A 16,071-nucleotide genomic window follows, 5' to 3' on the forward strand; every position below is an offset into this window, starting at 1 on the left:
AAGGTATTAGTTAAAACATGATTGTTTTGGTAAGACAAAGAAGACAAAAAAGGTTCCTTTGGTTTAATGAGAGTTACTTCCCTGGAGACTCCTAGGCCTACATCAGAAAAGTCTGAGTACTCAGGAAGATCCCCATTTAAGGGTCCAGTGGAAAAAGAAGAGGTGGTAAAGACAACTATAGCAAAGAAGGGCTGTGAAGGATGAAGATGTGATACCTGCAGTCTGAGAGAGGAGAGTGCACAGTTGGGACAGATGTTGCTGAGAAGTCAGTTTGGAGGACAAAAGAGTGGGAATCACCAAAGTGGAAACTATTTTGAGCCAGAACAGTTTTAGTAAGTGGTTCGATGAAGAAAGATTAAAATTGAAATGTGAGGAGAAATAGGTACATAGTGAGGGGATGGGAATAGCAGATACTGACAGCTTTTGGAAAGAATGGCAATAAAAGAGCATCTTTCTGAATTACTTATTGTCTTCTTTATTTTTTAGATGGGAAAGATCTATAAGTTTAAAACAGGAAAAAGAAAGCAGGATTGATTATTAATATAAGGCTGTTGAGAAATTAAGAAGGAATAGGCTCTCTAGATTGTTTTTTGCCATCCATTATGATTTTTAAAAAATCCTACCAGAAAAGAAAAATGTAACAAATAGAATGAGGGGAGAAGGAAGAGGAAGGGGATGAAAAAAATTAGAAGATTTTTCTACATGATGACATTTCAATGATGTACTGCATATAATAACAGCAGTCTTATAATATCATATCACCTATTGATGTTGTAGCCTTTTTAGTTCTCTAATTATATGCTATGATGTTCGTATTGTGAGGATATCCCTGCCAACACAGTTCTCAAAACATATCCCCATTAAGTGACATAGGACTGCAGGTATAATGTTAGGAGAAAATTGAGACACTTAAAAAAAAAAAAAAAACTGAGGGGCTGGAGTAGTGGCTCAGTGGTAGAACACTTGCTTGGCATGTGTGAGACACTGGGTTCAATTCTCAGCACCGCCTGTAAGTAAATAAAATAAAGGTCCATTGACAACTAAGAAATAAAAAAAAAAAAAATGAAAAACGGAGATACTTAAATTCACAGAAGATTGAGAAAAGGAAGAATAAAATATTTTCAACAAAACTAATCACCCAATGAAGATAAGTAATTTTAAAAAAGATGTTATATTTAAGTAAAAGTATAGAAGTAATGAAAGAATAAGGTATATCTATAAAGATGAATTAAAAGTTGAAAGCTAGACACAAGTCTAGCCACTAAACATTAAAATTAAAATTGGAGGGCTGGGGCTATAGCTCAGAGGTAGAGCACCTGCCTCGCACATGTGAGGCACTGGGTTCGATCCTCAGCACCACATAAAAATAAAAAACAAAAATGAAAATTAAAGTATTAAAAAAGAATTTTTAAAAATTGAAACAAAAACAAGTTGTATTTTTTCTTTGAATCTTAAAATTAGAATCAAGTTAAAGGAAAATGAGGAAAGACAAGGTGGAAGCAGGAAATCTAAAGATTAATGAGATTATAATTTATTTCAAAAATAGGAAAGCAAATAGCCAGAATATATCTGATGATGGAAACACCTAAATCTGGAGAAACTATTTAGTCTTATTTTTATTTTTAAACTTGTTAGAACAACCAATATAACATTACCACATGAAACAGAGATCTTTGACACGAGATCTTTTTTTTAATGTCAGTTTTTGCTTAATTTCCTTTAGTCACTCCTCCCTTTGTGCCTTCAAGTATGTTAAATATCCACTATGTGCCAGACATACTGGAAGAGATGCTGTATCTCACATTCTAGAAGGAAAGATTCAGAGATAAACAGCACGATAAATGCCAAGACGGATGCAATCTCAGGGTGCCATGGCAACTTGAAAAAGTACCCAAGTTAGTCTCAGGAGACAGGAAAGCATGCTGGAGAAGACATTTAAGTGGAATCCTGAATCTCTGAAAGTGGTCAGCAAAGAAACAGTAGGACTGACTGACAAACCATATTGGCTCTGTGAGTAAAAGGCACATTTGGGCAGCTATACGATGTGCCTAAAGTAAAGATGACAACCTGTTTTGACTATCATTGCATTAAAATGCTTTCCTAGGTTTTTGCTTCTGTGCCATCATGCCCCCTACCTCACCCTACCCCCTTGAGAGATTTACAGCCTGGAGCATATTGATGATTTTCAGGACTAAGAAGGAAACCATTAACCCACATATGACTACTGCTTCTGTGGGATATTTGCGTTTCTAAGTGATGAGGTTTTATTAAATCTGAGTTTCAGACAAAGAGACTTTGTTTATTCATTCATACATATGTAAAACCTTTTAAATTTTTCTCTTTTCAGAATATTCTTCTCCTTTTTCCATTACAGATGAGGTCTTTTTTCTCAGATCTTGATCACTGTAAATTTGTATAGTGTTGCAGCTTCTGCATATGATCCTATTTGATATTCACAAGAGTTCAAGGGCTTAATCTTTGTTCTGTGTTTTTATACTAGTAATTTCAGTGCCTGGTATTCTTTCTGAGTAATTTTCGAGGGTTCCATTTAGTTCCAACTCCCACTAAACCTTTACCGGTATGCCATAAACTTCATTTCCTAGATTTCTAAGCCCCTTTTTGTTGTTTTTCTAATTAGTTGACAGTAGAATGCATATTGACATATCATACATAAGTGGATTATAACTTCTTATTCTTCTAGTTATACATGATGTAGAGTTACAACTGTAGTATAATCATAAGAGAACATACTAAACACTCTTCTTGTTTGCACTTTCTACCGTCTTGTTGCTATTTCTGTGCTAGTCATGCCACCCCCATAATTTTAGGATTCTCTAAGATTTAAATCCAAGGTGTTTGTTCCATTATGTTTCTCTTCGATACTTAGTATGTTGCTAAGTTAAAATATTCATTAAGTTGAAGAGCCCATAATTGTTTGGTTCCTATCAAGTAAATAAAAGTCTTATTAATTTTGGTTTCAACAGGAAAGGCCATAAATAAAAATATCTTTTAATAAAAATAAAAATATTTTTAGTTATATGGTATCTTGTATCACCAAATTTTCATTTCTCAGCCCTGTAACTACTATAAAGAAGTTAGAGGTAACATCCCCTTATGAACTATAAAGAAAATGGAAAATGAGTCTGATTTGAGCAGAATTGCTGCTGACAAATTTTAATGGTTCATAATTGCATATATCTTTTAAGTTTTAATATCTTCACTTAATTTCCTCAAGTATAAACTGATATTAAACTTTGAAGTAATGTCACTAATCACAGTGACCAATATTCTTGGCTCTTGTTTTAGAGCTGTTAATATTTCATTGTTCATATTAGTTTTTAATTACAGGAAGGAATAATTAGATGAGTGTAGTATAGTATCACATGGTTATAACAACTCCTCATTTTCTTCTCCTGAATAATAATTAGTTCCTGGAATAAGAGCTTGCATAGTTTATTCTTGCTTCTTATTGCCTGTTATATTTTTTCTATTAAAAATGTTTTCAGGTCCTTTGGGTATAGTCTGAGAAGAGGAATAACTGGGTCAAAACTAAAAACAGCATACTATAGGGACACAGCCACATCAATGTTTATAGTTACAACTTACAATAGCTAAACTGGAGCCAACCTAGATGTCCTTCAGTGAATGAATGGATATAAAAAAATGTGACATTTATACACAATGGAATATTACTCTGCACTAAAAAAGAATAAGATCATGGCATTTGCAGGGAAATGGATGGCATTAGAGAAGATTATGCTAAGTGAAGTTAGCCAATCTCCCCCCAAAAAAATGCCGAATGTCTTCTCTGATATAAGGGCGGGTGTGACTCAAAATGGAGTTGGGAGGGAGATCAAGGGAGGAAGATTACCTCTAGATAGGGAATAGGGGTGGGAGGGAATGTGAGGAAGAAGGGGAATAGCATGGATGGTGAAAGGAGACCCTCATCATTTTATAAAATACATGTATGAAGATGTGAATTTGGTGTCAATATACCTTATATATAATCAGAGATATGATACATTATTATATAATGGTGTATTAAGAATTAAAAAATAATCCAAAAATAAATAAATAATAAATGAATGAATAAAAAGTAAAAAATAAATAAATATTTTTTTAAAAAGAAATGTTTTCAGAACCTTTTCTGGATGATGATTTTGATGAATTTGGGGGAATGGGAACATTCATTTGCTCATAGAGTTTGTTGTGGAATTTGTTTTGATTGTACAGTTTTTCATATAATCTGTTCTTAGTGGGTGGGGATTTAGGACATTTTAAAGTTCTCTTCAGTAAATTTGATGTATTTTGCTTGGTGGTTGTACCTCTTGCTGTGTCTTCAGTTTGAGAATCTGGAGGTGGTCAGCAAATAAACAGTAGGAGGATTACTGGCCTGCTATTCTTCTCAATGGACTGTGATACCATCAGAAGGAAAGGGGAAGAGGAGACTTGGAGGCAGTACCTGTTAGGGGCAGAGGGATATGAGATGCAAAGCTGCTAGGGAGTTGTGGGGAAATTTCACATACATTGGTGTAGAAAATCCCCAAGGCACCAGACTGGATCATGAAGCCAACACAGGATGGACAGTGACAAAAAAGAAAGGGAATTTACTTTTATTATTTATTTATGTATTTTATTTTATTTTTTTATGGTACTGGGGATTGAACCAGACCAACCTACATGCTAGATGAGTACTGTACCACTAAACTACACCCCCAACCCTTTAAAAATATTTTGTTCTGAGATAAATAGCTAAGTTGCCCATGCTGGCCCTGAATTTGTAACCCTCCTGCCTCAGCCTCCTGAGTAGTTGGGATTATAGGCTTGCCATCACACCCAATGGGATTTCTCTTTTTCTTTTTAAAGCACTCAAGACTAAAGGAATGCACAACTCTGTGAGATAAGAGTATCTCAGTCTTAGGCACAGTAGCATACATCTGTAATCCAAGCAGTTTAGGAGGCTGAGGCACGAGGATTGCAAGTTCAAGGCCAGTCTCAGCAACTTAGCAAGGCCCTAAACAACTTAGTGAGACTCTGTTTCAAAAAAATAAAAAAGGCTGGGGATGTGGTTCAGGTATTAAGCACCCCTGGGTTTAATCCCTGGTCCCCTCCCCAAAATAAAGAAAAAAAAATGGATATCTCAGTCTTTATGAGTAAAAATTAAAGATCAGAGAATTTAGGTAATCTATCACAGTTGTTGAGCTAGTTGATCTAGAATTTGGATCAAGTGTTGCTGATTCCTTAAGTATGTACTTTCCTCTTAAAGTGGTGACTTTATAAATGTATGTGAAACCACAGAGAGGAAGAATAAGTCACAGAAAAGCAAATGAGTTTCACAGAAGACAAGCATACAGACCTCTTTAGATATTCCTTATTTTACATTTTCTGCTGTTTATTCAGCAGTATGTATGTTTTGAAAAATAACAAAAGTAATATTTTAAATTAGTTCTTTGATTGTTCTGTATTTGGATACAGTATTGGGCATTTTCAGGACCGCAGGGTTGCCATAACACATGACCTAAATGCTTGTATTTTAAAACAGCATAATTATTTGTGAGATAGATAATTGGTAGAAGTAAACAATCTGTTTTATAATTTTGAATTCGAAATGTAATGACTGTCTTTCCACCCACCCCCACCCCCAGTGCTGGGGTCTTTGCACATACTAGGCAAGTGCTCTACCACTCAGCTGTATCCCTAGCATTCCCCCGTTTAATTTGAATAAGAAAGGGTTAATGTTCTGGAGTGCAGGCGTTGTGACAGTATCAATCACCACAAATTTTGAAAATGTTCATCTCCCATTTACTGTGAATTCAGAGACTTTTGGTAGTAGATGTGCTCTCAGTGCTGTCCCTATTCATGATAATTATAAGAAAATTTGGGGAAAGATGTTTAAGTGGAAATGATGGATGTGATTTTTCTCTAGAGTTAGTGACATGTCTACATTTTACAGATAAGTACTTTAAACACTTAGTTTGTTTTGCCAAGCGGTGTGCTTTCAGTTGTATGGGAAGTAAACATTTCCCCACTGGTGTCATTTTTTTATGTACTATAATTATACTTTATTATTAATTGATGCTTGATATTTTTAATAATTTGTTTGCTTCTGATTTTCACCTTTTGTGTCAGTATGCTGTGTTTCCGCTCTTCCTCCCTTCCTCCTCAGTACACACAGGATTGGCAGTGACTGATTCCAGGAAGCATAGGTCTCTGTCACTACATATCACTTGGCTTTCTACAGCCTTACCTTTGGTGGCTTTTTTCTCCTTCTGAACTGCCCTTCGTTTTAATTTTAACCTGTTCTAAATATGAGGATGGGAGATGGGAAGAGCAGTCATGGGCATCTTTATAAGATTTGCAGAGTTCACTAGAGCTATAATGGCCATATGTGTGAAATAAAAAATCGAAGAGTTTTGTCTGACAAACTAATGCACTTCGGGATAGTTGAAACAAACGGCTTCAAAAATCTAGGCATATGACCTTGTAATGAGAACCCCAAGGAATGGTCTTGTTGTTTGTATGTCCTGTTAGATAGGTGGATACAGTATATGTTATTTAATGTGAACTTGTGGAGTAATTTTTACCAATAAATACAAATTAGAGGAGGAGTATATTTATTCTACTTGCATGTCATTTTAGTTACTTAAATTTCTCAATATAGGCCCAAACTGAACTTCCCTAATTTGCTTTGACATTTATTAAGAAGTATGTTCAGACATGTTTGGATTTCAACGAGACTGCTTTATAATTAAATGGAAGATGACTTTGGCTATTCCATTTACCCCAAACACAATTACTCTCCTGTTTCCTCCCAGTGGTGGTGGTAGTGGTAGTGATGGTGGTGTGTTTGGAGAAACTAGTAAGTGCAAGTTAATGGACAGAAAGTCAGGTTTCGAGTGTCAACTGGGTTTCTGGGGTTTTCTTTTGTGTTTTCCCTTTCTTCTTCCTTTCCAGTCAACCCTAGATATTGCCAGTCTTTTTTGGTTTTGTTAATCTGTAATGTTAAGAAGTTCCCATTGTTTTTATTTGCAGTACAGGTAACATTTTAAATGGAAAATCTCTCTCCCACTTCAGACATCGATTCAGATTCATTGCATTGTCTTTCGTGGATATAGTAATAGCTCTGCTGGAAGAGAACTGCCTGAAGTACTGTAGATATATATCCTATTCAAAGAACAGTTGAACAGTTTATCTTTAATGTGTATGTGTATTTTTTTCCTTTTGCCTAGTTGCTGATCATCTGGGCTGTGATCCTCAAACAAGGTTCTTTGTTCCTCCTAATATCAAGCAGTGGATTGCCTTGCTACAAAGGGGAAATTGCACATTTAAAGAGAAAATATCACGGGCTGCTTTCCACAATGCAGTTGCTGTAGTCATCTACAATAATAAATCCAAAGAGGAGCCAGTCACCATGACTCATCCAGGTAAACAAAAAAGGGGGATTCTAGATTTGTTTTTCTTTTAGAAATTATTCCTTGCTACATTGTACCTCTAGTGAAATCATATAATTTTGAACAAAATTCTCTGGTTATATTTACTTTCAGCATTGCCATTTATTTGTGGAGATGCATGTCTTTTTCCTTTAGTTCAAAAATAAAGTTTCCTTTATTTTTTTCTTAAATAATGATAGTAGCAATTGTAAAACTTGAACTTATTTAAATAAGTGACTATGATTGAATCCTTAGTACTTTTTGCTTGATAACTTTGAAAGATAATATATTTGATTTGGAATCATTCACCTAGGTTATATCATGGATTCTTAAGAATTATCTATATGAGAAGCATTCTTTTTATCTCATCAAGATAAATGTTGACTTAGTGATTAATATAATTATAGTAGTAACAATATGTCATCCATTTCTATGGAAGCACTTAGAATATTTTCTATGTAACTGTTTTCATGGTAGCAATTTATTGAGCACTTACTATATAATATGCCAGCACTGTTGCTGTGAGCTTTTTAAATAGGTTTCTTAGATAGTCCCTATAACCATGTATCTTAGATAGTCACGGTAACCAAGTATGATATAGGGTTTTCCCCATTTTACAGATTAGAAGATTGAAGCAATTAGGGCCATCAGAAGAGAGCTCAGACCCAAGTTTGCTGTGTTCATTCAATTTCACCAGCCTGTCTCTTTAAATTGAAAGCCAAAGTTTAGTTTTACATTCATAAAAATTTTAGAATATAATGTCTTATTGAAGGAATTAACTTTTCATCTTATAATTGATTTTCACATAACCTATTTTAGACAGTGTTCTTGCAGAGAGTTGCTCATCTTAATTGAGAGTCATTGATACTTTGTGCATCTTTTTTTTTCGTCTTTCCTTCTCTTTTTGGTACTGAGAATTGAATTCACGGGCACTCTGCCACTGACCTACATCCCCAGCCTTTTTTATTTTCTATTTTGAGATAAAATCTCACTAAGTTGTCAAGGCTAGTCTTAAACTTATGAACCTCCTGCCTCAGCTTCCCTAGTAGCAGGCATGCACCAGTGTAGCTGGCTTCTTTTGTGCATATCTTGATAGAATAATATAGATGGATTTAATTCATTGTTCTGTGATTTATTGATTTGAAATTAATTCTTTTAGAACTCTAATATGTTTTTTTCTCATTGCAAAAGTAGATACTTATTATAGAAAAACTAAAATCAGAAAGCATAAAGAATAAAATAAAATGTGTGTGTTTGAATTCCCCACAGATCACTAGAGTCCTATAACTAGTTCTTTTTTTTTAAGTTGTAGATGGAAACAGTACCTTTATTTTATTTATTTAGTTTTTTTAATGTGATGCTGGGGATCAAACCCAGTACCTCACGCATGCTAGGCAAGTGCTCTACCACTGAGCCCCCATAACTGATTCTTTAGGTAAACCAGAAGGAAGTAAAGGAGCAGTCAAGTGGGGCTGGATCTCTGTGTGGAAACACTAGATTCAAGACAGTAGTTTTTCTGCTTATGTCTCATTGTAGGTGTGCATTTGCTTTTCACCATTGCCCTATAGGGAAGAAAAAATATTTGAAATTTTGGCCTTCACCTAGCTTATCTTCATTCCTCGCTGATTTCTTCTTTACTGAAAACAGAAAGCAGAACGGACAGGGAGAAATTCAACTGCGCAAAAAATATTTCCCAGTGGTGTTATTTTGTATTTTTAATTTTTCTTCTGTGGTGGGGATTGAACCCAACCTTGTACCCAATGATGTTATTTTACGTGCACAAAAAACAGAGAAGTAACTAGAATGAAGTATTTTAATATAAATATGGGAAGATTGGGGATTATAAGAGAAGGAATTAAAATAGTCAAAAAGATTTTTCTTTGATTATTTTTGTTTGCCAGGCATGGTAGCACAAACCTGTAATCCTAACAGTTTGGGAGGCAGAGGCAGGAGGCTCACAAGTTTGAGGCCAGCCTCAGAAACTTAGCAAGGCTGTAATCAACTTAGTGAGATCCTGTCTTAAAATAAAAATAAAAAAGGCTGAGGATGTGGCTAGTGGTTAAGGTCCCTTGAGTTCAATCCCTGGTACCCCCCCAATTGTTTTTGTTTAAAAAGGGAGGGAAGTCTCATCAATTAATACAGATATACTGTATTCAGATATGTTCATAGGTGACCCATGGAAGAAAAAAGGATAAATGGTAAAAGTAAATTTTGGAAAGTGCTTGAAGTATATACTATTTGTAGGGGTTCCTAGTACTCACTAACATATTGAGGTCTCTGAGAACTCTTAAAGGAAAGAATCAGTTTTATTTTATTAACTTAATTTTTCCAAAACTTACTTTGCCATGTAACTTTTTTTTAAGTTGTTGATAGATCTTTATTTTATTTATTTATATGCGGTGCTGAGAATCGAACCTAGTACTTCACAAATGCCAGGCAAGTGCCCTACCGCTGAGCCCCAGCCCAGCCATGTAACTCTTATAACAGATTGGTATATAACAACAACAAATTCAGGGGTAAAATATGAGAATGATATTCTTAGAACCTGTAAGACAAACAGAATGTAGGTGTACATAAGAGCATTAAAAAATGGCTGCATTGGGAGACTGAGGGAGGAGGGTCACAAGTTTAAGGTCAGCCTCAGCAACTTAGCAAGGCCTAAAGGAACTTGGTGAAACCCTGTCTCAAAAAGGACTAGTGATGTAGCTCAGTGGTAAAGCACCTCCAGATTCAATTCTGTCATAATATAAAATCTGTTTTGTTTTGTTTAAATCTTGTAGTGTTTTACCACTGAGCTATCCCCAGCCCTTTTATTTTTTATTTTGAGACAAGGTCTCCCTGAATTGCAGAGGTTAGTCTCAAACTTGTAATCTTCTGGCTCAGCTGGGATTATAGATGTGTACCATTGCACCCAGCATGGGCATAGCTTTTACATAGGACCAATATTCACGATACACAAAGAGCTCTTAGCTGGACTCAGTCAGTGGGGCATGCCTGTAATCCTAGCTTATTATCTCCTGTTTTCCAAGAAAAACAGGATAAATTCTTGATCTCTGTTGAACATCACTGGAATATTTTCTCTGATTTATAGATCTCTATTTCAGTAGCTGTCCCAGGCTTCTGTTTGTGTTTTTTAAAATATTTTGAGTTATAGATAAACACAATACCCTTATTTTAATTATTTATTTTTATGTGGTACTGAGGATTGAACCGAGTGCCTATACATGCTAGGCAAACACTCTGTCAGTGAGCTACAATTCTAGCCCCCCAGGCTCCTGTTGTGGTTCATCTTTCAAAGTCATTTTTAAGAGTTTATCAAAAATTTATATTGTCATGACAATCACGATTATTTTTTTATAGGGATGAAATTGTTTCTGCCAGATAATATATCACCTCTGAAACAGTGAAAAGAATTTGGCATTTACAATCCTAAGATTGGGATTTGAATCCTATACCCATTTGATTACTAGCCGTATGAGTTTGGGTAAATAAGTCTTTAAACTAGTGTCCTCATTTGTAAAACAGAGCATCTATTTGCCTTATTTACCTATGAGAATGGTTATGAAATTTATTTATTATTTTTTAAATTTATTTTTTAGTTGTAGTTTGACACAATACTTTTATTTCACTTATTTATTTTTATGTGGTGCTGAGGATCAAACCAGGGTCGTGCACATGCGAGGCGAGCGCTCTACCACTGAGCCACAACCCCAGCCCCATGAAATTTATTGAAATGACAAATTTTTTAAATTATACAGTCGTTATTTATTATTCTTGTGCCTGACGACCAGTACCTCTTATAAAATTAAGAAATTAGTGTGCATATTCCTTTAATTTTGAGACTGGTACTTTTTTTTATTTCTAAATACACTTTTTTTTAATTCACTGTTCTCATATTTTTTCCTATATTATCTCTATTTTAAATGTACTTAGTACAAAAAATAGGTAACCAATGGCTATTAAGTCATATTTGCTATATATCAAACATATATGCAAATGAGTGTCCTCAAGGAACACTTCACTCCATCAGGGAGACAGATGTGCGTGAAATGATTGGAGATACTTAATGGAATACCACGAAAGGGCCCTGACTATTAAGTCTGGGAGGGACTTATCAGAAGACTTCATAGAGGAGGCATTGGCCTGGGCCCTAAATAATTAGGATAATTTAGGATTTGTCCAGAAAGAATAAAATAAACACAAGAAGAAATTATGATTGTGAGAAGTCTTATGAAGAAAAGACATCTGTTGCCTTGAGGAATTGACATTTGAATAGGAAGATCGGTTGTTAGAGCAAAGTATTCTAAGTAGAAGGATCCTGATGAGTAAAGTATCAGAGTGTGGGGGGTGGGACAAAGCAAAAGTGATTTTAAGTGCAGGGTGGCGGGGGAGGGGCAGTATGGCTGAACAGAGAGGCATGTACAAGGTAATAGCAAATTAAATTTAAAGCCTTATCTTCAAAGTAGAAGTATGCCTAAAGGCAAGGACTATTATTTAATAGTATAGTGAAAATTTTTAAAAGAGATATAGCTCTCTGGGTCAGTGAGATTGATACTAACTTGGTACTCTGGCCTGTGAGTTATACTAACTTGGTACTCTGGTTGGTACTAACTCAGTACAGTGAGGTATACTAACTTGGTACTCTGGCCTCTACAGGTGTGAAACCTCATACCTGCAGCAATTAGGCAGCTAAGCAGCTCCATTGAGGTGGTTCTGTCTTCTTCTCTACCATCTAATAATTGGGTTCTTAGAAAACCTAGCACGAAGCCCTGGGTAGAGTTACGGTGGCAAAATAAATCCCATTAAGCACAGTTCCTCATAGGTGAAGTGCTGTGAGGAAGAGTGGAAATGTGAAAGCCCCAGGAGATGAGTCCTGTCTGATACCATTTTAAATGAAGTTCATGATCAAGATTTGAGAGATAGTGGTTATGGAAAGGTCCCATTTCAGTCCATCCAGCTGTACTACTTGAAAACCTGTTAATCTCTGAGAATGGTGTGAGAAGTACAGGTCAAATAGCACAGACTTAGCATACTTGTCATCTGAAGCCTTTTCTGACTCCCACCCAGGTATTCCTTGATGTTAGGGCTCCAAAATTATGATCCTCTTCTAACCTCTCTATACACCAGCTCTTCTCTACTCTTCTGTTTCTGATTGTACTAGGTGGGGGGGAATATATATATATATATATATATATATATATATATCTATCTATCTCACACACACCCCAACAATTCCTTGATTTTCTGGCTCATTAACATGGTTATAAGCTCTCTCCCTCCAGAAGGATTTTTAACCCTATAGAGCAGCACCTGTATATATGATGTTCAAAGACCCTTGCATAAGAATTGCTTATAGTACTGACATCAGTAAAGATTTTAATTCCAGGATCTTCCATCCTTCCCTGAACCTAGAACTCAGAACCTTAAGGGATTGACTTGGAGATCCATGATGAGCCCTCTTTTGCTCACATGTCAGTTCTGTCTACCCTTCTTTTTCGTTTAAAAAAAAAAAAAAACATTGGATTACCACCTCTCTGTGCTGTGCCTTTAAATATGAACTGGTAGGAGTAACAAATAAACTTATTTGATTGACCTTAATGAATTCAAAGTCCAAGGCCCCTGTAATCTTCAAAGACCATTTTTGTACCTCTCTGACAGCATTGTCCTTTTCCTCTTATTTTATCATTTGCATGTTTGGCAGTAGGGAAAGAACTCCAAGTCTAAGTTGAGATTTATATCTTAACTTTCTCTTCTCTGCAGTGGTTAGCAAAATGCCTTAAACAAATTAAATGTGTTGTTTTGATTCCATTAAGATACTTAGTTTTGTTATTAAGCTTGCTTTCCATTTAAGTATATATTTTATGACTAATCTTAAAATTCCACATTTTTAAGTATATTTATTTTGTTTTTCTTTCCTTATCAACAATGTTTTAAGAGTTTGATAGTGTTTGTGCAAAGGAATGCCCTTCATCTGGTGACTGAAGGACGTCTTTCCCAATGCAGTGTCTATCATAGACAGGAAAAACTGCTCAATATGTGGTTTTACTTGTTACCTCTAGTTAGCAGAATGAGTTCTTTATCTTGTAGCAGATATGTGGTAATATTAAGGGGGATATATAAATGGGCTCTTGGATAGTTTAAAAAAATGTACATTTGTCTGAAAATTAAGGATCTGTTTTCCTGGTTTTTAAAAATCTATGTAGACTTTACTGTTACTAAGTCTTAAATTATGTCAGATAGTTGTCTAATTTAAAACTCTGCATAGATTTATTTGTATGTCCTTCAGAGTATATGGGCATTCTTAACCAAATTGTACCATTTCTTTTTAATCTTTTTATCAATCAGAAATATCTTTTTCCTTTGACTGGCGGAACAGAATCAGTTGAATGTCTCTTCACCTTTTTCTATGATATTTTCTTAGAAAATGTATTTAGCTCTATACTTGCTATCTAAAAATGAATAGGAAAATATCATACTTTATAAAATATAGGGAAATTCATTTTGAATATAAAAACATACTCTATGAAAATTAGTAAAAAGATCATACACATTGCAGAATACTTTTAAATATCAATAATTTGGGCCATTTAATGTAAATCTATTATCTTTTTTCTGAAAGTTCATCAAGAAAATAAATAATATAGTCATGGTATTATTTTACCATTTAAAGATTTTTAGCTTCTAATTTAATACAGATTTAATTACCTTAAAGAAGATAGAGCCTGCACTTTGATTGTACTGCTATGGCAGGAAGAAAGTTTAAATTGTTTGAATATTTTTGCATGGGTTTGCAAGTATTTTTCTAGTTATCTTCCATGTAATCTATGGTTTTTAAAAATTCATAAACCAGGGTTGGGGTTGTGGCTCAGTGGTAGAGCGATTGCCTAGCATATGTGAGGCACTGGGTTCAATCCTCAGCACCACATATAAACAAATTAATTAAATAAAAGTTCATTGACAACTAAACAAAAAAATTTTTTTAATTCATAAACCAGGCAAGTGATGCTTACCTGTAATCCCAGCAACTTGGGAGGCTACAACAATTTACAGAGATTCTGTCTCAAAAAAAGGGGTTGAGGGGCTGGGAATGAACCTCAGTGGTAAAACACCCCTGGTTTCAATCCCACTACTCCCTCCCCCACCCAAAAAATAAAAATAGCTTCTAAAAAAATGCTGTGATTTTATTTAAAAACTTTTCCATAAACTTATAATTTTTTCTTGGTTTATCTGCATCCTAAGTAGAACTGGACAAACCCCTTCATCTGGCAGATACTTGACATTACTTATCCACTACTCATCCTGGCTTGTTGGAGCTCACATTTGATTTACTTTTTTGTTTGTCTTGTGCTTACACACTCCCTACTGGTAGCAGAAAAGGAAGGAAGTTAAATAACATAAAAGATTTGTGTAGGTTTAGAGTACCAGTTTATAAATGGATTTCATAGGTTATGGGATGGAATATATTTTTAAATTGATAGCAGTTCACATGATGAAGACTTTGGACTTTCATTCCCCCCAACCCTGGGGATTGAACCCAGGGCCTCACATATGCTAGGCAGCAGTACTCTACCACTGAGCTACACCCCCAGCCCTTTTTATTTTTTATTTTGAGATTGGGTCTTACTAAGTTTCTAGATCTGGCCTCAAACTTGTGATTCTCCAGCCTCAGTCTTCCAGGTAGCCAGGGATTACATGCTTAGCAAACTTGCAATTTTATATAATTATTTTTTAAAAAATAAACCTTATTATAACAGATTCACACTTATGGAAACATTGCAAAGGTAGTGCAAAAAATTTCCAAAAAATCTGCACTCAGATTTTTCCTGTTATTAACATTATACATTAATGTTGTAGTTAATGAATCAGTATTAGCTTACTAATAATTTCATAGTTATAAACTGAAGTACCTTATTTTATTCAGATTTCCTTCATTTTTAGCTAATGTCCTTCTGTTCTCAAATCCCATTCAGGATACCACATTACATTTGATCATTGTGCTCCTTAATCTCTTTGAGTTGTGATAGTTTCCTAGACTTTCCTTATTTTTGCTGACCTTAATAATTTTGAGGACCACCAGTCAGGTATTTTGTAAAATGTCCCTCATTTGGATTATGTTGATACTTTTCTCAAGTTAGACTTGGGATCTGGGTATTGGGAGGAAGGCCACAGAGATAAAATGTCTTTAGCATCATATCAATTTATGTGCTATTGATGTGATTATCAACTGTTAATTATCAACTGTTTATTTTGACCTTGATCACCTGGCTGAGGTAGTATTTGTATTTGTCAGGTTTCTCTGTGAAACTCTTGGTTTTGCCTTCTGTACAGTACTTTTTGTAAGTCACTGTGCATAGCCCACACTTATGCACTATTTGCATATGGCAAAATATCTGTATAAGTGTTTGGAATTCTTCTTCATGGTGATTTGTCTCTTCTCCATTTATTAATTCATTCAATCATGTATTTATATCAGTATGGACTCACTTATTTTTTATAGTTTGGGTTATATGTAATAAAGAATGACTTTATTACTCAATTTTAAAATGTTGGCCACTGGAAGGTCTTTCCATTTACTCCTGTGTTCTTTGACTTGCCCCATTATTGTAGGTATTTTTTTATTTGTCTTTTGAGAATTTTTTTG

The 16,071-nt window shown here is 34.9% G+C and overlaps 1 protein-coding gene across 2 annotated transcripts in view; it reads left to right on the forward strand.

Moving 5' to 3' along the window:
* Rnf130 (ring finger protein 130) overlaps positions 1–16,071 on the forward strand; it is a 96,417-nt gene that overhangs the window by 28,443 nt on the left and 51,903 nt on the right. For both annotated transcript variants that reach the window (XM_027953358.2, XM_071612143.1), the window contains exon 2: positions 7,230–7,424. In XM_027953358.2, coding sequence (XP_027809159.2) covers positions 7,230–7,424 — 195 coding nt within the window. The remainder of the gene's footprint in view (positions 1–7,229; positions 7,425–16,071) is intronic.

Source organism: Marmota flaviventris, chromosome 5 (genome assembly GCF_047511675.1).
Source record: "Marmota flaviventris isolate mMarFla1 chromosome 5, mMarFla1.hap1, whole genome shotgun sequence".
NCBI classification, from domain to species: domain Eukaryota; kingdom Metazoa; phylum Chordata; class Mammalia; order Rodentia; family Sciuridae; genus Marmota; species Marmota flaviventris.